This window comes from Alternaria rosae (genome assembly GCF_020736505.1).
Source record: "Alternaria rosae strain MPI-PUGE-AT-0040 chromosome Unknown BKA58scaffold_2, whole genome shotgun sequence".
Taxonomy (NCBI): Eukaryota; Fungi; Ascomycota; class Dothideomycetes; order Pleosporales; family Pleosporaceae; genus Alternaria; species Alternaria rosae.
Window position 1 is genome coordinate 3,338,792 of NW_025763571.1, and position 19,336 is coordinate 3,358,127.

Below are 19,336 nucleotides of genomic sequence, written 5' to 3' on the forward strand. Positions count from 1 at the left end.
ACATGCCGAACGCACGGGGCAGAGAACTAATTTTGAGACTTTGCGATCCTTATTGATCACGGAAGAGGCAATGACGGTTGACTTGATGAGCTTCACCAAAGGTGGGTGGCGCTCAGCTTGTCTACTCCTAGCGCCTACATCAGCGTCATTCTGTCCGTCGACCGCAGTTACCTTATTCAAGAAAGACATGAAACAGGTCCGCAGCATACATTAAGATAGTAACATGCAAAGTAGGTAACCTAACGCTAAAGTAAGCTCTAGGATGTTTGCTTTTCCATGAATGAGATGCGTCGGCAGCTGTGATTGTCAAGTTACGGAGCAGGCGTCGAGGCTACTATCCGCTCAGCTAGGATCTCTACAGCTGCCCCAAGACTGTCCAACACCACCATAGCTGGGGAGTCATGCGCAAGGACGCACAAGGTCCAGTGAAGGTCATTACACAAAGCCGGTAGCTCATCGTAGCGTTCATCGTTCATGCAGCTGAAGATGAACGTGAGACGATCATGGACTTCAATCTCAAAAGCTTCGAGGGGCAGAGCCGGAGGCATACGCGATGTTGGAGTAGCTGCTGCATATAGTTCGCAATTGGACTGAGCGAGTGTGAGATCTGGTGCACTGTCCCAAACAGCGTCAGTGAACATTTCCTCGCATGTGAAGTGTGGAGATGAGCTCGGCATCACTGGCGAACCTAAGCCATGCTCAACGTAGGTTCCTTCGTCTTCGTCTTCGTCAGCTAGGAAGCCTTGTCGGCGCCCCTCGAGCGATTTCGTAAACCCTCGATGATCAGCAAAATCGATAGAGTCTCCTGAGGACGAAGGGCTGGGCCAAGAAAGCTGTTCCTCGTCGACCGTGGACAAAGGCTTAGGTGCAGGCACGAGCTGAGTAGCAAGTGTCAGCCGTGAAAGGCAATGCCGGTCATGAGAGATATTGCTGGAGTACAGCCCAAACGGTAGACACTGCTGGCGCACAGCTGACTGGCTTCCAAGATTGGGTTGTGGCAGTGCTGGTGGTTGTGCGAGACCTGATGTGAAATTAGACCAGAACCTGCTCGGACAGGGGTCATCTCGTAGCGGTAGTGGGGTCTCGCTGGCTTGATCTTTTAGATTGAGATAGTTGTGTTCCTTCGGCTCAGCTGAGCCGTAATCATCGTCGTCGGGGATGTCTCGGTGAGCCACCGGAAGCGGTTGGTCTTCTTGCATCGATAACAATTGGTTCAATGCGGTATACGCGATGCACTTGTGCGTGTCAGCATCTACATATGCTATTTCAGAGTACCGAGGTGGTGACAAACCTCGTTTGTCGTTTGTCTCCGATGTCTCTGAGACATTGTCGCTGCCACACGCATTTGAGACATCGTCCAAAGTAGGTGAGTACAGCAGCCGCCCATTGTCGAGGCCATCTTTCGTGTCAAACATGTCGACATCGACCAGCTCATCCATGAGTTCAAAGATAGCTTTTACTGTGGGATGGCTGAATGATAGCCTGAAGTCATCGTTCTTGTCAGTGAGAACGAAATTCTCTCCTGGCACACAGTAAGTGCTTCTCCTGTCGTCCAGGCACGTACACTCGCCATCATGACAATTTCCGAGAAAGCAAGCAGTCGCGCGATAGAGGTCATCGATATCGCGGTCGTATTCGATAGCTAAGGAGCAGGTGGTGATATTATGAAGAGAATCTCGTCCCGGTAGGAATGAGCAGGTAGTGGCATATCGGAGGACTGGGTCGTGCTCGGTTGCTACAGCCTCCCACCGCTCGGCAAAGGATTCGTCAGCGTCTGTACCTTCAGCAAGGACATCGAGGTAGTCATTTCCATCCTCCGTCTCCTCTGTGACGGATGCCAAGGGAAAGCGAGGTAAAGGTGTAAGTGACTCAAAGGTCAAAGGTAAGTTGAGGTCTTCAAACCGAGGCGGAGTTAACCGTCTACCAGAGGCTCCTACATGTCGAGACGTAGCCGAAGAAGTCATGGTATTGAGTTTGGCTTATATAATAGGATGTCGGTACAGGACTAAATTCGAGATCCTGCTTTCATTAATCACCGGGATCGGTTGCAGGATGGTACTCTGGGCGCAAGGGTATTGATGGCGTCCAGGGACTGAGCAAGCTTTCGAGTCTGATAGGTTGACGAAGGATTAGATGAAGACATAGGAGGATCTCGTGTACCTGCATTGAACATGTGCGTTGTGTAGTCTTCAGAAGCGCACTGTGTAAAATATCAGAGTTGTTGTTATTAATACCACAACATTGTTTTACGATACTCTTGGGCCATCTTGTTGCGGGCTACAAACTGAAGTACAAGTACAGGCGAAAGAAAAAAAATTCGATGCGCAGTCGATCTTCATGTGCGAAGAATAGCCTTGGCGATGACCATAGTAAAGCCTACAAGTTGATTTGCAGCCACAATGCAGCCGTCATGGTCGCATTCCGGGAAGAGGATTCCCACGGTGCCGAAATTTATGCAAGTGCTCTTCCTGAAGACAATAACAACGAAGATCGCCTCTAGCAACTCCTTCAAGTCGTCTGTGGGAGGGCTCCTGAACATCTTGTCGGGTAGCCGAATAGACATGATGGTGACATTGTTCTTGTCCACACCCTGGTATAGCTCCCAGCTCGTGACTATTGGAAGGTCGTGCCATGTATTTACACGTTAGTGCAAATGACTTGCAACACGAGGCTGCAGCCAAGCACATATCTGGGGAAATTTCCTACGCCGATACATCACCAGAACATATCGGCGACTCTCGAACAATGCGACGATGCCAGAACGTAATGTGTTTCGATTGGCTTTGCGCCCCCGAGGTTGCAAGACCTCTCAGGCTTGCCAATAGCTGGAGGCACCAAGTTCACATCTCCGGGCTTCTTCTTCAGCTGCTACAAAGGCTTTGGGGTTCTTCCTTTTCTCTTGTCTGAGTGTATGCTTTTCCCACTCTTTCATCACCTGCAATGTCGCTACGACAAGTGCCGGGTCCACGGTCGTCTGGCGTATGTAGATAGATTCATCAGGGAGATAACCCCCGCTTGCATCAACATGTCCATCCCAGAAGCAGTGGTCTGCAACGATGCCACCATACAGCGGATCGGGATTGTTCCCTATGGCGGCGAAGAGCGCATGTCTCACTGTGTCGTATCGTGAACCGTGGATGGAGGAAACCTTGGTGCTTGTAACCCACATATATGCGCGTCCATCTGGACCGATGAAGCGCAGTGAGTCGTAATTGAGCGCGTGCAAATAAGTTGTCATGGTGGATCTTGCGTTTGGACCACCATGAAGTAAGACTTCTGACTTGCGTAGATTGGTCCTGGGATCCAGCTTGAGTTCATAAGCCCATGTGGTCTGCTGTGCTTTCGAAACTTTCTTTCCCGGTTCAATGGGGTCATCGGGACATGCCATTGTCCACGAAAATTTTGGGCTGCGGAAGCTGCCAGACGTGCTTTTAAATCTAAACATGTACGCCGGTGGAACAGGATTGCGTGCATGCTCCGAGGGGCGTATTGTTCGCCATGCGCACGACTCTGGTGTGTCCAGCCAGCTGGATCCGGATGACCGTTTGCTCTCCTGGTAAGCATACAGTGCAGAAACAACAGGCGGAAGGTTCCACTGAGGCGGATACGGTGTTTGGCGGTACTGCTCGAGATATCCAGGCAACGACATTGATTCTAGTGCGACTGATGGGCGTCTTATGGGCTCCTGTAGCCGGACCGTGGGCTGTTGATCCAGCAAGACTGGAATCGGTAAGTTTTCAAGTGGTGACTTGAGATCTTTATCCGTATCATGCTCGACGACCACTTCCGGTAAGGTGCTGAACAGATTTGGATCTCGCGGTTGTTCGAATGATCCAGGACTCCATGGTTCGGCGGCCGCTCCGACACTTCTCGAATGGGGTCGAAGCGACTGTGCAGAGCGTTGATGAGCCAGAGGTAGAGGCGCAAGCTGGGTGGTCACTGGCGCCATGCTTGCCGGTCTCTGGTCGACGAAAGAAGAAACGCTTTTTGAATGTAATCGTAAAGCCTGCGCAGATCGTTGCTGATGTAGGAGTGGTGATAGACGCTGAGAGCTGGGCGGCATCATACTTGCAGGGCGTTGATGTTGGCTTACTGCACTAACCGATCTCTTTCGAACTCCTTCTACCTCCAAATGTTGCATCCTATGCGCAAGCAGCTCATCCTGCTTCAATTGCTCCCCAGAAGTCGTAGTCGGTGGGGCCGGAGGCAACGGCGCTGGCAGCTCTGCAATGAAAGGTACTGATATGTCTTCGCTGTAGTGTGGTTGTATATATGATCCTGATGCAGGTGCATAGTGTCCATAGTATGAATGGTCGGGCGAAGAGGCCTGTGAATGTCGATTGTTTGGGTACACAGGCTGTTGCGGCGGCGACTGCTGGCGCCGCTGTGTCTGCCAGCCGCCCTGCCATTGGGGATTGAGACTTTGCGACGACATGGTAGTTTTGCTAAGCTGACGTCTCGGGGACGTTGAAAGCAGTAGGGAGCAGGCTCACGTCTTCAAATATCGGAAGATCTGCAAGATTTCGCCCCATCCCAAAACATGTTAATCAACACGGGGCGTTGTTGGACAGTACGCGCTACGCGCAACCCGCACTACCCCAGAAAACGAAAATCTTCGGCGAAGAGCACAACAAGACTGATTCACAGAAGCAAGATGTGTCTTAGTAAGAAGCAGACTCTACGCGAAGTTTGTGGGGCGAATGTAAAGGGCGAGCGTGTGAAGGAGCTGGTGCCTGTTGACTGTAGCCGCGGGATGCTGGACGCCTGAAACGACGCCTCAAGCCATGCTGACAGGAGCCTGTTACACTTGAGGGCGTCCTGGGTCGACCGTTACAACGGAACAATGCGACACAAACCTCAGAAGTTGTCTACATCCGCTACGATGTAAAATAGCGCGGGAAGATGTGCAATTGTGGGTACACGGGTCGCGAGCCCTGGGGTGCCTCTCGTTCGGATCTGGGTGTACCAGCCTCCAACAGCAGCAATGCGTGTCGCATCAACCATCTACCAAGAAGCAACGGTCTACAAAATATACTGAATACTGTAAGTAGACGCATACATTATCCTGCAAAGAATCTAATAAGTACAACAAAGCACTATGTAGGCAATAGGAGGTAAGGGTCGCGAATTCTGACATGATTTGATGGTGCACAAGAGCTGCATGGATAGTTTCTGTATTATGAATCGAAGCACTTCACTTCGTCTTGGAAATGCTAACAACGTTTCGCAATGTACCGAAAGGCAGCACGTCTGCTATCCTCTTCTTACTGGCGAATAGCATGACTAATCTATCCAATCCACAACCCCAGCCACCAGTGGGAGGCATACCCCACTCCAGCGCCTCGAGATAACTTTCGTCAATAGCGCCTTCACCCTCGGGGTGAAAGTCACGCTGCTGCATGAACTTGCGACGCTGTTCAAACGGAGAGTTTTCCTCTTCGTATGCATTGACGTACTCGCGGCCATGGATAAAGAGTTCCACGCGAGATGCAACACGTTGCCCAGTAGCCTCGTCAAGATAAGACTTTGAGAGTGGAGAGAGTGCTTCGGGGTGTTGAGTGATGAACGTAGGATTCTTGCAGAGCGGCTCGATGTATATCTCAGCAAGGGTGTCAAGAAGGCGTGGAAGTGTAGGGTTGGGCGGAACGGTGAGTCCAAGCTCATCAAACAGCTGTAGCAGCTCCTTGGACGCATTCGGTGACAACAGATCAGGCAGCTTGCGACTGCAGGCTTGCTCGATGGTGGGTATGAAGGGTAGCTGAGCGAAGGGCTGTACGAAGTCGATATCTTCCGGCGCCGCTAGTGTAGGGAAGTACGTCGGCCTTAGTGACTCGATCGCAGTATGGAGACCGTGTACCAGTTGTTCTGTCCTGGCGACGACGGTGGGGAGCGTCGCACCAACTTCATAAAATTCACAAGTCGAGAACTCGGGGTTGTGCGTGTTGTCGACACCTTCGTTTCTGAAGGCGCGTCCAATCTCGAAGATCTTGTCTTGTCCCCCAACAATCAGCCGCTTGAGGTTGAGCTCAGGTGCTATCCTGAGGCGCACAGGGGTGTTGGACACTTCATTTGCGACCGTCTCGAAGGGTCGCGCAATAGCACCTCCGGCGTTGACGTCGAACATGGGTGTCTCCACTTCCAGAAACCCGCTCTGTATAAAGTATGTGCGCACGTAGTCGTAGATCAGCGCCCGGAGTCGAAGGACGTCCCCAGGCTCGTCGCTTGTGAGCGCGTGAATGTGCGGTCGTCGGGCGAGCGTCTCGGCATCATCAATCCTCTCTGGGAGGTGGTGAAGGCATGGCGCGAGGATTTGAGGTACGTCAAGAGCAAGGACTGAGAGTTGTCCAGTAGATGTCTTCGTAGGATTGCCTTTGATAGCTATACGAAATCAGAGCCTGATTTGAAGCTGGATATTCATCTACTTACACACCCAGTCGCCAATTCTGGCGACTTTCTTGAAACTCTTGAAGTTTTCGTCTAGGCCATCTTGCGGCGTGAGCTTCTTCAGCTCCACCATGGCCTGCAATCGCTGGGTGTCGCGTTCGATGTCAAGGAACATCAACTTGGAGCCGAGCAGCCGCACTGAGCGCACCCTTCCTGACACTGTCAGAACCCGACTGATGCTCATGGGCGGTGCACCCTACCAAACACAGACACGAGATCCTCCTTCGTCTCCTGAATGCCATCGTACTTGGCGTTGAAGTCGCGTATCGACAAGTTCTGAGCATCCACAGAGTAGACCAATTTGGGGTGGTAGTCGCCCAGCGGCTTCACCTTGCCCAAATGCTCCAGGCGCTTCTGTTTCTCGACATCGTGCGGGCCGGTGTATGCATCGGCGGCTAGGCTCTGAGCAAAGCGTCGCCGAGTAGCGAGGTATGCTCGAGCATGTTCCGGTTTGACGGAACGACTAGCCTGGTAAAGGTATGGACGGAGAAAGTTGAGACCTGGTCGACTCATGGTTCCTTATCCTCGTTAGCTAGAAGCCGCTGACAATGATTGTAACGAGTTTGCAGTGAAGAGTGGTTCAGTAAAGGGTATGGTGAAGTCAACCGCCCGAAGGCGTCATTCGCAACGGTTCTAAGGTTGTTTTGGATCATCATAGGAAGGGTTGTGTATGAATTGAGAGCTCTGGACCTACCTTTCTCTGGGACATGCCTGTCATGGCACGCAACGACAAGCAATGAAGAGGTGAGAGAACTTTAACAGCTCGGACTGCACGAGCCCACCCAGCGCCCGGAGTCCAGCCGTTAAGCGAGGATAAAGCGTCTATAAAACATCTGTGCACGATCACATGACTTGCTAGCGTGCCAAGCCCACCTGTCTACATATGCTGTGCGAGCCCCGTCCCCGTTTCTGCTTCTTCATACTTACCTTCTTGCGACTCATCAAGCTCAAGTATTTGATGGTCTGACAACGTCGCCTCCATTGCACAGCGGGGTGTGGTGTTGTCATGAATCTCCTTCGGGGGCTTCAGCGGGGCAATTTTTGCTGGTCTGCCACTGCGGCTTTACATTTTCATTGATTCCAGTGCCTTGTGCACTGAATTGAGGAAGGTGTTTAATAACATGGAGGGCGCCCGAAGGAAGAGAACACTTCACACCGTTTCAGGCAGTGTAGACTATGTAGTTACAATTCGTATCGCAAACTAGGAAAAAAGTTCTCCGAGGTAAAAGTGTACATTGACTTGGGAGACACTTATTTATTAGGTTTCAGCAACGTGTGTGCAGCAAAACGCGACATGAATTCTAGCCATCCCTGGTGGTTTAACTTTCTCCTTGATTGAGGTGCTGCTTTCGACGCGTCGCCAGTCGTCCTGCAGTACTTGCCAACGCTAGAGGTGACTACAGTTTGTGTCGCATTCTACAAAAGAAATTCATACCAGATGTATACATTACCTTAGAGGCTGTCTAGTTAGTAAAACTTAGTAGCATGTATGCGACACGCATCGTAGCCACCCCTAGTAACGCGTTGAGCTCCGATGACGAGCTGTCTGCACAGCAGGATCAACACCGCAGCTCCTCGACTTCTATGGTGATGTCCTCAAGTGTGAAGCATGATACCTCGTTGTCCCATTTGGCCTGTCGAGCTCTTCGCGGTTTCCTATCGAACAAACCTCCCCATTTTGTCGCGCAGGGCTATAACGTCAAGTACTTTTGATCCGATACGTTTTGCCTGACGAACGGCCGACTGGCTTCGTGCTTGACGCGGTAACATATGATGCACGAAGCTGCCCGTGATATTATGAAAAGAGGCAGTATTGGAAGCCGCTGAACAGTACCGAATCGCACCGACTCCTACCGCTAACGCGTTTATGCTGGCGCATGTAGCCCAAGAAGCCTCCGTACCTGCGCCGGCAACTACTCAGCACCGTCTCATGCATATCACCTGTCCCGACTTCCAGCGTATGGTAATGATCTGGACGTCCGTTCACCATCATGGTCCTCAGTCATAGGCATATAAGCCCACGCGTAGCCGCTGTCTTTCAGTCTATCAATCGACCTGAACTGCATACGCTTTTGCAGTCGTGAAGAGTAGGCATCATATATTTCCGCATCTACACACGACACTGAATCCACTTTCTGTATAGTATCAACACCCCGAGCTTAATACGACGACAACTCCATCTGCCGAGAGAAAGCCGTTCGGGACGTGCTCGGTCTGCGATGGTCTGGCCAAAGCTGTATGTCTAGCTCCAACGGCCGAACGCGAAACGCGTGCTGCCCCACCATGACATCGCCATGACGCTCGTCAGGATTCCCATCGCCAACATCGATCTGCGCCAGCACATGGCATTTCCAAAAGCGTACATTCAGCTCGCGTACAGCGGACTTGTGCCCCTCCACAGCGTGTCATGACGTTAGGCTAGCCCCTCCAAGCGCATGTACAAGGGGGCGGATAATCTTCTGGTTCGCGGTAGTTGTAAGAGGGCTGTAAATTTCACGTCACAGGTTTGTAATATGTCATCGAAAATGTCTCTGGGTGGCATTGAAAAGGTAGGCGCGCGCTGCGCGTATTACAGTCTCCCCAGAAGTGAACATCTTTCTACCCATTCACATCACAACTACACACCAAACATCAGCCCAAGATGATGTCCCAAGCAGCCCGCCAGGTCGAAAAGGCCGTTGGCCATGGCGACAACGCCACCACCGCGCAAAACGTCACCAACCCTGGCAACGACGAGAGCACCGCCAACTACTCAGAGACCATGAAGGCTCTGGCATGGTACGGCAAGAACGATGTTAAAATGATCGACGCACCGAAGCCTAAGATTCTCGAGGACCGCGATGTCATCGTCAAGGTCACTGGCTCCACAGTTTGCGGTTCTGACTTGCACTTGCTTCACGGCGCCGTCGTGGAGATGCAGAAGGGTGACATTCTCGGACACGAGTTCTGTGGTGTTGTAGACGAGTGCGGACCTGGTGTCACAAAGTTCAAGAAGGGGTACGTACATCCCCGAGTCTTTGTATAAGCGCATCACTAACATATAGTAGTCAACGAGTCGTTGCCTCTTTCCAGATCGCCTGCGGTGACTGCTACTACTGCAAGCAGAAGCTGTCCTCCCAGTGCGAGAAGACCAACTCCAACACCATCGAGAACGCCATGTACGGTGGCCGGACAGCAGGCATGTTCGGCTACTCTCACTTCACTGGTGGATATGCTGGCGGCCAAGCAGAGTACACCCGTGTGGCTTACGGTGACGTCAACCTACTGCCGCTTCCCGATGATGTTCCGGATGAGCAGGGTCTCTTCCTCTCCGACGTTGTGTGCACCTCGTGGCACGCAGTCGTCGACACTGGTGTCAACAAGGGAGACGTCGTTGCTATTTGGGGCGCTGGCCCGATCGGACAAATGGCAGCAGACTTCTCTCTGATGCAAGGCGCATCAAGAGTCATCATGATCGACCAAAACTGGCGTCTTGACTTTGTCAAGTCCAAATACCCCAACGTCGAAACCATTGACTTCTCCACCTTGGGCAAGGGCGAGTCCGTCACAAGCAAGCTCAAGGAGATGTGCAACAACCGCGGCCCAGACGTCAGCATTGAGTGCGCTGCCGGCGAGTACGCCAAGGGCTGGGCTCATTACTTCGAGATGATGCTCGGTCTCGAGACCGACACCAGCGAGCTCATCAACGAGATGATCACCAGCACACGCAACATGGGCCGCTGCGGTATCACCGGTGTATACGTCGGTTTCACCAACCACTTCAACATTGGTTCTCTTATGGAGCGCGGTATCCGTCTCATCGGCAACGGTCAGGCACCTGTGCACATGTACTGGGAGTCCCTCCTCAAGATGATCCAAGAGAAGCGTATCGACCCGTCAAAGATGGTTACCCACCGTGTCCGCCTCGAGGACTTGGACAAGGTCTACTACAAGTTTGAGAAGAAGGAGGACGGCATGCAAAAGGTCTTTGTCGAGACCAAGTGGAGTTTCCCAGCGTGGGAGGGCAGCCCCAAGTTGACCAAGTACTAAATCCGATGTCAGTGTAACGAAATTTGTAGCATAGTTTAATGATGATACCAACGTAATGAAGTAAGAATGAGCACTCCATGAAGATCGTGTTCGGTGACATGTCGGCTGTAGGAGTTGTTACTGTGGGGCACAAGATCTCGCATACGTCACTGTTCTACTCCAACCGGCAACTAACACCTATACTGCAGTGTTGTTATAGATGTTATCCTGCTTAAATCCTTGACGCTTAGGCTATGCTGACCTTTCAGTCTTTGAAAAGCCCTGTACTCTCGACGTCTTGATTACAAAACACTGATGCTCTTTGAAGTAAGAACTCTATGATGACGTTGTGAGACCATCAATTGCTTGAGCTTGATGAGTCGTAAGAAGGTAGTAATCATTACGTGTATCGTGTAGTGCAGTAATGCAACCTCTACGGTACATTATGCATCCTCGATCGGTCAACGTCGCCGTGTACCATTTCAGCTTTTGCTGCATACGAATCGAACGGTGTGCATCCCCCCATATCAGCTCGATCCCGTCTTATTGATATATCCATCCGCAGCGATTTCAGCCATAATTCTCTTCCGTATGATTGCATTCGTCCATGCGATCCTCGTCTCGTAATACAGGGGCACACTGTAAAGGAACCAGGCAATGACCCACGAGTATCCAACCGCATACTCGAAGCGGTTCAACCACTTGGAATCTGTGCCAAATCCTAGCCACTTCCGCACTATCCTCCACTGATGCGCCACGACCATCTCAATGATGATAGGTAGCATTTGTCCGACGTACCAACAGGCAATACCCCAGTGATCGCCTAGGGGGGTCTGTTGCCATCGAACGAGCGCATGCATGAGTCCGGATGCCAGGAAGACGAGCGTGTTTTCTATCAATCGGGTTGAGACTGCGCCGCGCTTCATGCTAAGCCAGCCCCTCGTTACACACTTGATATGGCCCGAGAAGGAGTGATAGACATAGTTGTGCCAGTGCTTTGCCCAGTATCTTCTGACTGACCACGCGGCGCTCAACGGACCAAAGAGACCCTTGGACCACTCTTCTGCTCCGTCGAGGCCCGAACCAATCCAAACGACGGCAAACATACTGTGATAGCTCTCGTAAAGCCACATGGATGCAAGGCACCAGTCGAACGTGTACTCGAGCCGCCAGAATACCTCCCTTCTGTCTTGGAGTATCGGAAGGCGGTGGAAGAAGGATAGAAGCGCCGGCGTCATGTATGTGGCAGGGTCTAGATTCGATGGTGAGTACTGTTCTTCGTAGGTGGAGAAGGCGCATTGGGCGCCATAGTAGAAAAGTCCTTTGAGTATGTGATAGCCGACGAATTCGCAGCGCGAGTAGCCGTGGCGGTGACCCATCGGTAGCGCAACGCCGTGCTGAACGCGAGCGCGTGGCAAGACGGGTTCGTCGGTCTTCTTGTCAGTCACCGTGTATTTCTCTTCGCTTGGCTCCTCCTTCGCCACCGAAACAGCATCATGGGGTGCTCTCGTTACGTTCTGCCCCGGCTGCTCGAGCACCTGCGTGTGATTGCGATCGAAGAGCACCTTGTATCCTTGTCTGACTCTCTCTTTCCTCTGCTCCCAGTCTCCCGTATCTCGCTTCTCTCGTGTGAGTACGGGCGCGAATTCCATGACACAGACTTCGTAGCTCATGTGCGCGAACCATATCAGACATGTGCGTGCGAATGTGTCGTCTATGACGTAATTAGGTGTTAAGTTGTCCGAATACCGGAATGCATACCATGTTGGTAGGGCGAGGGCGAGGATGGAGAGCTTGCGATAGAAGCGCGTGGGCGGTGGGAAGGAGAGGATGTAGAGTGCACAGAATACAGCTGTGGTGAAGCACACCGCGGGTCTGATACTGTCGGTGATGCACCAGTCTTTTTTCACGTAGCTGCCAGGCATCGTGGACGAAGTTTCTTCTAGATGGTCTGCAGTCGCGAGACACGTAGATGAGAAGATTGATGCCTCCACGGAATTACGAATGCATTTGTTTAAATTCATCTGCAGAGCGGGTTGGGGTCCGTAAAGTTTGGACGCGAGATTGTGTGGCCCAAGGTTGGCGTGGTGGGTATCGACGTGTGGTTGCGGTAATGAGGGCGGGTTTGTCCAATGCGCCTTCCTGGAAGACAATCTCGGACACGTAAAAGTAGGGTCTTCGAGAGAAGATCCATAAAATATGTAGGCGAAGGTCATCATTGCTCATTCACCTCAAGGTAGGAGCCACATGCCTTTCTAGCTGGGGACGTACTCCAATGCAAGTATAGGGTGCCTTCACTCCATAGCGCGTCTGTTTCACCAAACCACAGTATCCACGGGCTTTCTGCTCTGGCTCATGGCCTCTTTGATACATGATGTTGATTGCACCAAATGGCGGTTCTGCGACTCAAGCAATAAATCCGAGTCTGTTCACCTCAAGGTATGTTTCAGACAAGGACACAGGTTAGATCTCACTATATTACCCTCGCGGCTCAGATCTGGTCGCATCTCTGATTCAGCATCGCACCAGCTCCCGTATAGCTTGCATGATGGAATGACTGGACGAATGCAGACTATGTTCTCACCTACCGAGTCGAAGCAGTACTACAGCTTCTGTCAGGATCTTGCCGCAGCAGAGGATAAGCGATCGTGCTTGGCATGCGGCATTGATGTGAACTTCCATGAAGGTGCTTCGAGTGTCAAGACTGCAGTCAGGCATAGAATCACCAAGTCAGCTGGTCGTATGGTGATGCCATGAGGAAACCACCCGCGGAGTGCTTCATTGGTAAACATGCATAGGAACTGCTACAGCACGAAGTTGCCTCTTGATGCATCCTCTTCAGTTGTGGTTACACTGTCACTGAGTTGAGAATACGGCGTCATCGGCTCCATCCGATCGGTTACTCAAGCCCATCTCACTCAAAGCTGCATGTTGAGCATAGTCCTAGACGCGTCACCATCGCGTCATCCGACAAAAAGCGGCCAGAAGAAAAAGGAAAGAGGAGATAACCAAGGAACACATACAGGGACTGCAGAAGATGTGTTGATTCCTTTGTTATTAATACGCGGTCTGCCAAGAAAGAAAAGCATACTGGCCGCATGAGGTCTGTTCGCAGTCCATTGTGTATTGTTGAGACAATGCAGAGTTCCGTCTATCTATGTTGAGGCTTCGGGTGCCGAGGCGGATGCTGCCCAGACGGACGCCCAGCCACAAGGTGTGGCGGGTGATGTTTCGAAACCAGGTCCAGATGGTGGCGCATAAAGGCTAGGCGGCCTTGCAGTGTCGCAGCCATAGGATCGGGTATATGCAGAGTATGGTGTAACGCGGGTGCTACCGTTGCTTGTGGACGCCAAGGGCGACTTGTGGTGTCATTGCGGCACCATGCAGCGACGCAACGCTTTATTGCTACTATGAGGCATCGTGGCTGATACTTGTCGGCTTTCACATGCTGGCATACTTGTCGTGACTAGATTTGACCTTCATGTCCAGGGCCGTCTCGTGGAAGTTGCCGTCGACTCTGGATTTGCGGAGTTTCTTGACTTCAGCATCGTTCAGACGCCGGCCAATCTGGTCCTCCAACTCCTTGCGACTGATCTTGACATTGGCCTTGTCTTCCTTGCTTGCCTTGAGTCGCGGCTTGAAGCGGGCTTGCATGCGGATGCGGAAAGTAGTGGTGAAGCTTATGTGTTCGGCGTCGCCGCGTGGCTCTGGGCCCTTGGAGGAGGATTCGTCGACGGTTAGGAACTTGTCGCGGGCAGTCTGGAGGGAGAAGGCAGAGGGATTGTCGGGCACGGGGATGACGACAAACGTCTCTTCGGGGGAGATGGCGGTTGCGGTTGCGCTTAGGACGCCAAACTTGTCGCAGCTCAGATATCTAAACCATATTAGCCGCGCCCTTTCCATACACGTCGTGGTTTCTCACCTTCCATGATGGCCCTTCAAACTGAGCTGTTCCGTGCCAGCGATGCGATTCGCGACAAAGACCTGGCGCACATCGTGCGGTTCGGCCGTCGCGACATCGTCGTCGACAATGTTCTCCAGCTCGCTCGCAAAGACCTTCCCATTGGCGTCGCACGCCAGACACGTGCTCGGAGTGTCGGTAGGCAGCACAATCACGACTGGGCCTGTGATGTCGCTCGGCGCATCTGCGCTCACCCAAGAGTCGTCATGCTCCGCTTCGGCAGGCGCGCTCGTGGTGAGCTGCTTCGACGGCTTCTCATCGGCGTCGTAGGGGTCGGCAGCTTTTCTGCGCTTCTTGACCTTCTTGTCGCCTTTAAAGTGCAGAGCTTTGGGCATGGCGATGGCGTTGTTGGTCGTCGCGATCAGGCGTCGGAGGTGAGAGATCGGAGCTGGCCGAGGCTGCGGCAAATCAGGCAGGTGCAGTCGAGGTGCGGACCAGATGAGACCGACCGCACACTACGGCATCACGATAAAGTCGCAGTACCGACTACGTAGTGAATATCATCACATACACGTATCTTGCTAGACGACTAATATGGCCAACGCTAATGCTGCAGTCAACCAGAGCGCCGTCTCCGTGGGACTCGATGCTCTGAAGAATAGTGAGTGCCATTTGTATGACTGTAACCCTAATTGGCTGATGAGGCTCCAGATGATGTAGACTTCTCGCTACTCGAAGACGCCTTTGGCTCGTCTAGCTTGGGCATCATTGTAGTAAAGGATCTTCCGTCCAAGTTCCATGAGCTACGACATAAATTGCTCTCATACGCCTCTGCTCTGGGTAACTTACCAGAGCATGAACTAGGTACGTGTCAATGGTGCACTCTGCATCTGATAGATTACTGACAGCATACTAGTAAAGCTCGAATCTCCAGCTTCTAAGTGGCTAGTTGGCTGGTCCTGCGGAAAAGAGACGCTCAAAGATGGCAAATACGACACTCTCAAGGGTTCATACTACGTCAACTGTGCCAACGGTTTCGAAGAGCAGCAGAAGACAGTTGCTGAAAAGTACCCGTCCTTTCCAGAGTACACCGCGCCGAATGTGTGGCCATCTCAAGAGCTTCTCCCAGGCTTCGAGGAGACTTTCCGCGAGCTGTGTACCCTCATCATCGACATAGCTGCATTGGTTGCTCGTGCCTGCGACAAGTACGCCGAAGCCAACATTGATGGCTACCAAAAGGGCTACCTCGAGCATGTAGTCAAGACAAGTGTCTTCACCAAGGCTAGGCTACTGCACTACTTCCCCAGTCCCTCGCCCGCCCCCGACACATCCAGCGGTGACGAAGACGACTGGTGTGCGACTCACCTCGATCATGGCTGTCTGACTGGGCTGACCTCTGCTATGTTCGTCGACGAAGCTGCCAGTCCGCCAAAAACAGGTGCATCATTCTCGCCCCTACAAGAGCTGGATTGCTCACCCGACCCCAAAGCGGGTCTCTACATCCACTCCCGTACCGGAACTGTCACAAAGGTCAGCATACCCCGAGACTGCCTCGCTTTCCAGACGGGCGAAGCGCTCGAGATCATCACACAGGGCAAGTTCAAAGCCGTTCCCCACTTTGTGAGAGGCGCGGCAACTGGAGGAAAGGTAGCGAGGAACACATTGGCAGTCTTTACGCAGCCGAATCTGTGGGACAGGGTCGACGACAAGAGAGACTTTGCGGCTTTTGCCAAGGAAATTGTTGAGAAGAACCACTAGGGCTCAAGTGGTCGTTGTGTAGCGACATCGCAGATCAGTAAATAGATAAGATGTAGTAAGATTACATCAGGCATCTCACCTGCTCATCTTACACGGTGCCAAGCTCTCGAATAATCCTGCCCAAGGTACCCGTGGACCTGAGTTGGCGGAGTTCTCCAAGAGCGGATGCATGCTGACGGATGGTATTTGGGGGTCGTCAGATTCCCATGCGGCCTCCAGGGCTTCGCCTGACAGCTGTGGCTCGTCACGACGCCAGCGCTAGCAGCTGTACCGTCGAAGCTGCGAGAGCCTCATTTCGGCCGACAGTCCACGCATAATCCAACGCGTCGTCGTCTACGCACTCCATCGTCGTCGAAGCGCACTAGGAGACGGCGATGATACGCGCTACACATATTGCGCGGCCTCGAAAGTTGAAACACACAAAACAGCGGCTGTCATCTAATCTACGTCGACGATCCCGCCCTGCACTGTCAGCCGCCAACCAAACGCGGAGGGTGGGTACAGACGCTGCTTTGGGTCCTAACTTTGCGCCACACGTCCAATGTCCTGTCATGGCCGGCATGCACCTCTGCGCAACCTAGGGCACCTTTCCGCCCAGCGCCCGTCGCCTCAGCCGTGCCAACACACTCTATATTCGTTCTCTTGAGTGCAGTGCCGGCTTCCGGTTGGCGCGTCCTCTGCCACCGCCACAGCGAATTGCCCATGCAGAGGCTTGATGCCAAGAGACTGAAGGCCTGAAACCGGTGGGGTCTATTCTCCATCCACCGATGAATATTACGCGGCCACCCATGCTGGCTCGGCGCTTGTTCCCCCTTTTAGCCCCAAAGCCAATTACACGGCCAAAAATCCCTATTCCTTCTACCCATCTCTATCATGCCAAGAAAGCGTATCCGAAATGCCGTCTTCGCATGGGGGAACTTGCTTACACCCTTGCATTCCACTTAACCTCCTTCTTGGTTCGATCCAAGCCACACCAATGCAGCCTCTATAGCTGTCACTGTCGCTCATTTTTCTTCCTTCCTTTGGTTTTCCTACTATCGCCGAGCGTCCTCACACACCATCCTCGGGGCCTGTTTCTCCCTTCGTCAGTCGTTGAGTCGTCTGCATGCATATGTCTTTCCTAGCAAAGGCCCCGTTGTCGCTTGCGCGCGCCACCATCTCGAGCCTTGCTACTCCTCTGGAACCCGCCGCTGGTCCTGGCAAAATGGCTTCCAATAACCGCCAGAATGTTACTTGGGTTGAGGTGTGTAGTCGTGATATGGCACGGCAGGAACATGTACTAATTTCTACAGGGTGTTCGTGGAGTTGCTTCCTTCTGGGTCGTCGTAACACATCTATGCAGGGCTTGGGATTACAGCCTGTGGTCACCGCGTGACAACGAGAATGCAGCACCCCAACTACTGCAACTACCTTTCCTCCGATTACCGTTCCAAGGCCGTATTGGAGTCACAATGTTTGCCTTCCTCACCGGTTACGTATGCGCCATCAAACCACTACGACAGGCCAAATCCGGAAACGTCCCGGCTGCGCTCGAGACACTGGGCAAATCTGCTTTCCGTCGTCCACCGCGGCTGATTATGCCCGCGACGATCGCCCTATTCATTGCATGGTTCTTTGCACAGCTGGGTGCTTTCGAGGTTGCGCACCTTAGCGACTCCCACTGGTTCCGCCGTTCCGTCCCTACCAACATCGGTGGTCTTGACACGGAGATCCCACGATTGATCAAGAACTTCCAGACTTCATGGTCCGGCGCCAACAACGAATACGATGACCACCAGTGGGCTCTCTTGCCTCTGCTGCAGGGTGCTTTTCTGATTTACGTTCTGTTGTTCGCCACCGTTTTCATGAAGTTCCGCATGCGCCTCTTCACCTGCATGGTGCTGTTCTTGTGGTACTGGATGCGCACCAGCCCTGAGAAGGGTATGTATTCATACTTCGATTTCTATAACACCCAGCTGACATTGTTAGAAACCTTCGAGTGCCAATTCCTCTACGGTGTCATCCTCTGCGATCTCGGTTCCGAGAAGAGCTTTCGCGAATTTGTGAACAGCCGTGTCAAGGCCCGACGTATCGCGACCGCATTCCTCATCCTCCTCGGCTGGTACGTCGCGTGCTACCCCGGCGAGCACTGGGAGTGGTCGACTTGGTCTGTCCAACTCAAGAACATCGGAGACTGGATCATTCCTCAAGGCGCAGCAAGCTACCCCAAGCGCTGGACAGCTATCGGATGGGATCTGATGGTAACTGGAATCTGGCTATCGCCTTCTCTGCAGAGCATGTTCTCGAACAAGCTCTTCATGTGGGTTGGCCGTAACAGTTTCGCCGTATACCTTACCCACGGAACGGTCATGAAGGTCGGCCTCGCGCGCCTGATCTACGGATTCAGCACCGCCCCTTACCACGTCGAACAGCCAAAGGACGGCCAAGGCGACCCCATCGAACACTATATTCCCCGGTCTACCAACTGGTTTGTCTGGGCCCTCGCTATTCCCATCTTCTTCGTCGTCGAATACACCATCGCCCATCTCTGGACCACATACGTGGACGCACAGTGCGCGAAAGCTACCAAGTGGCTTGAGGACAAGATGTTTGAAAAGAACGAGGATGAGAAGCACGGCGCCGCCAATATGGCTTAAACCAACATCTTGCGCAAAATTACAAGCATCAGGAGCTACAGACGAGAACCTCCTGCTCGATCTCCCTTGTTATCGGATTTTCATTTTTGGGTTACGATTTCCTTTGTCGGTTTCATTATTATCTGCGGATACCAACATTCGTCGCATTTCATGGAGTTTTTGGTGTGCAAGACAATAAGCATCATAAAGCATAGAGCTTTCTTAAGATGAAGCAAATGTTCCCGTGTCGCAACGACAAGATACATGCGACACTGTTTAGCGTAGCGAAGCGAGTCGAAAGTTCAATACATTATCTAATTCAATAACACATCAACTCCCATATTCTGCGCGATCCTATTGCCAACGTGTTATCACCTCTGCTTCCGATCTTCATTAATTTGCGATGAGAAAGGAATTCCCCGCAGATCACGAATCTACGCAGCGATCCAAATTTTGGCCGCCTCATCATGGAAAGTATCGCAGGACGAAATGTTTGACAACAAATGAAAGACCGAGAAATTACGCCATTGCGTCCCCGCCCTCAACTCTTTCAAGTTAGAACTATCCTTAACTCATCCTCCACCTTCCCCATTCCTTCCGTCGCAATTCA

At 52.4% G+C, this 19,336-nt stretch overlaps 8 protein-coding genes across 8 annotated transcripts; 3 read left to right on the plus strand and 5 right to left on the minus strand.

Annotated features, from left to right (window-relative positions):
• Positions 1-1,237: 1,237 nt before the first annotated feature.
• On the minus strand, positions 1,238-2,256 carry BKA58DRAFT_377838 (uncharacterized protein). The gene is made up of 3 exons (XM_046169645.1): positions 1,928-2,256; positions 1,450-1,882; positions 1,238-1,366 (listed from the first exon to the last, which is right to left on the minus strand). The coding sequence occupies exons 1-3, from the start codon at positions 1,962-1,964 to the stop codon at positions 1,267-1,269; spliced, it is 570 nt and encodes a 189-aa protein (XP_046029532.1). The 5' UTR covers positions 1,965-2,256; the 3' UTR covers positions 1,238-1,266.
• A 553-nt stretch (positions 2,257-2,809) lies between these two features.
• On the minus strand, positions 2,810-4,435 carry BKA58DRAFT_309277 (uncharacterized protein; the record flags this gene model as incomplete). The annotated part of the gene is made up of 2 exons (XM_046167231.1): positions 2,810-3,889; positions 3,983-4,435. 2 exons carry the CDS (start codon positions 4,433-4,435, stop codon positions 2,810-2,812), a joined length of 1,533 nt encoding a protein of 510 aa, XP_046029533.1.
• Positions 4,436-5,194: 759 nt separating this feature from the next.
• Positions 5,195-6,957, minus strand: BKA58DRAFT_398717 (uncharacterized protein; the record flags this gene model as incomplete). Its single annotated transcript, XM_046171502.1, has 3 exons — positions 5,195-6,378; positions 6,427-6,597; positions 6,645-6,957. 3 exons carry the CDS (start codon positions 6,955-6,957, stop codon positions 5,195-5,197), a joined length of 1,668 nt encoding a protein of 555 aa, XP_046029534.1.
• Positions 6,958-8,798: 1,841 nt separating this feature from the next.
• BKA58DRAFT_101742 (S-glutathione dehydrogenase) lies at positions 8,799-10,525 on the plus strand. Its single transcript, XM_046163741.1, has 2 exons — positions 8,799-9,441; positions 9,492-10,525. The coding sequence occupies exons 1-2, from the start codon at positions 9,086-9,088 to the stop codon at positions 10,471-10,473; spliced, it is 1,338 nt and encodes a 445-aa protein (XP_046029535.1). The 5' UTR covers positions 8,799-9,085; the 3' UTR covers positions 10,474-10,525.
• A 378-nt stretch (positions 10,526-10,903) lies between these two features.
• On the minus strand, positions 10,904-12,377 carry BKA58DRAFT_466350 (uncharacterized protein; the record flags this gene model as incomplete). The annotated part of the gene is made up of 1 exon (XM_046175010.1): positions 10,904-12,377. The coding sequence occupies one exon, from the start codon at positions 12,375-12,377 to the stop codon at positions 10,980-10,982; it is 1,398 nt and encodes a 465-aa protein (XP_046029536.1). The 3' UTR covers positions 10,904-10,979.
• A 1,516-nt stretch (positions 12,378-13,893) lies between these two features.
• On the minus strand, positions 13,894-14,748 carry BKA58DRAFT_409129 (FRG1-like family-domain-containing protein; the record flags this gene model as incomplete). The annotated part of the gene is made up of 2 exons (XM_046172128.1): positions 13,894-14,326; positions 14,375-14,748. 2 exons carry the CDS (start codon positions 14,746-14,748, stop codon positions 13,894-13,896), a joined length of 807 nt encoding a protein of 268 aa, XP_046029537.1.
• Positions 14,749-14,831: 83 nt separating this feature from the next.
• Positions 14,832-16,256, plus strand: BKA58DRAFT_101747 (uncharacterized protein). The gene is made up of 3 exons (XM_046163742.1): positions 14,832-15,014; positions 15,065-15,217; positions 15,270-16,256. The coding sequence occupies exons 1-3, from the start codon at positions 14,948-14,950 to the stop codon at positions 16,109-16,111; spliced, it is 1,062 nt and encodes a 353-aa protein (XP_046029538.1). The 5' UTR covers positions 14,832-14,947; the 3' UTR covers positions 16,112-16,256.
• A 1,059-nt stretch (positions 16,257-17,315) lies between these two features.
• Positions 17,316-18,747, plus strand: BKA58DRAFT_307478 (acyltransferase 3; the record flags this gene model as incomplete). Its single annotated transcript, XM_046167159.1, has 3 exons — positions 17,316-17,354; positions 17,404-18,031; positions 18,080-18,747. The coding sequence occupies 3 exons, from the start codon at positions 17,316-17,318 to the stop codon at positions 18,745-18,747; spliced, it is 1,335 nt and encodes a 444-aa protein (XP_046029539.1).
• Positions 18,748-19,336: the final 589 nt, after the last annotated feature.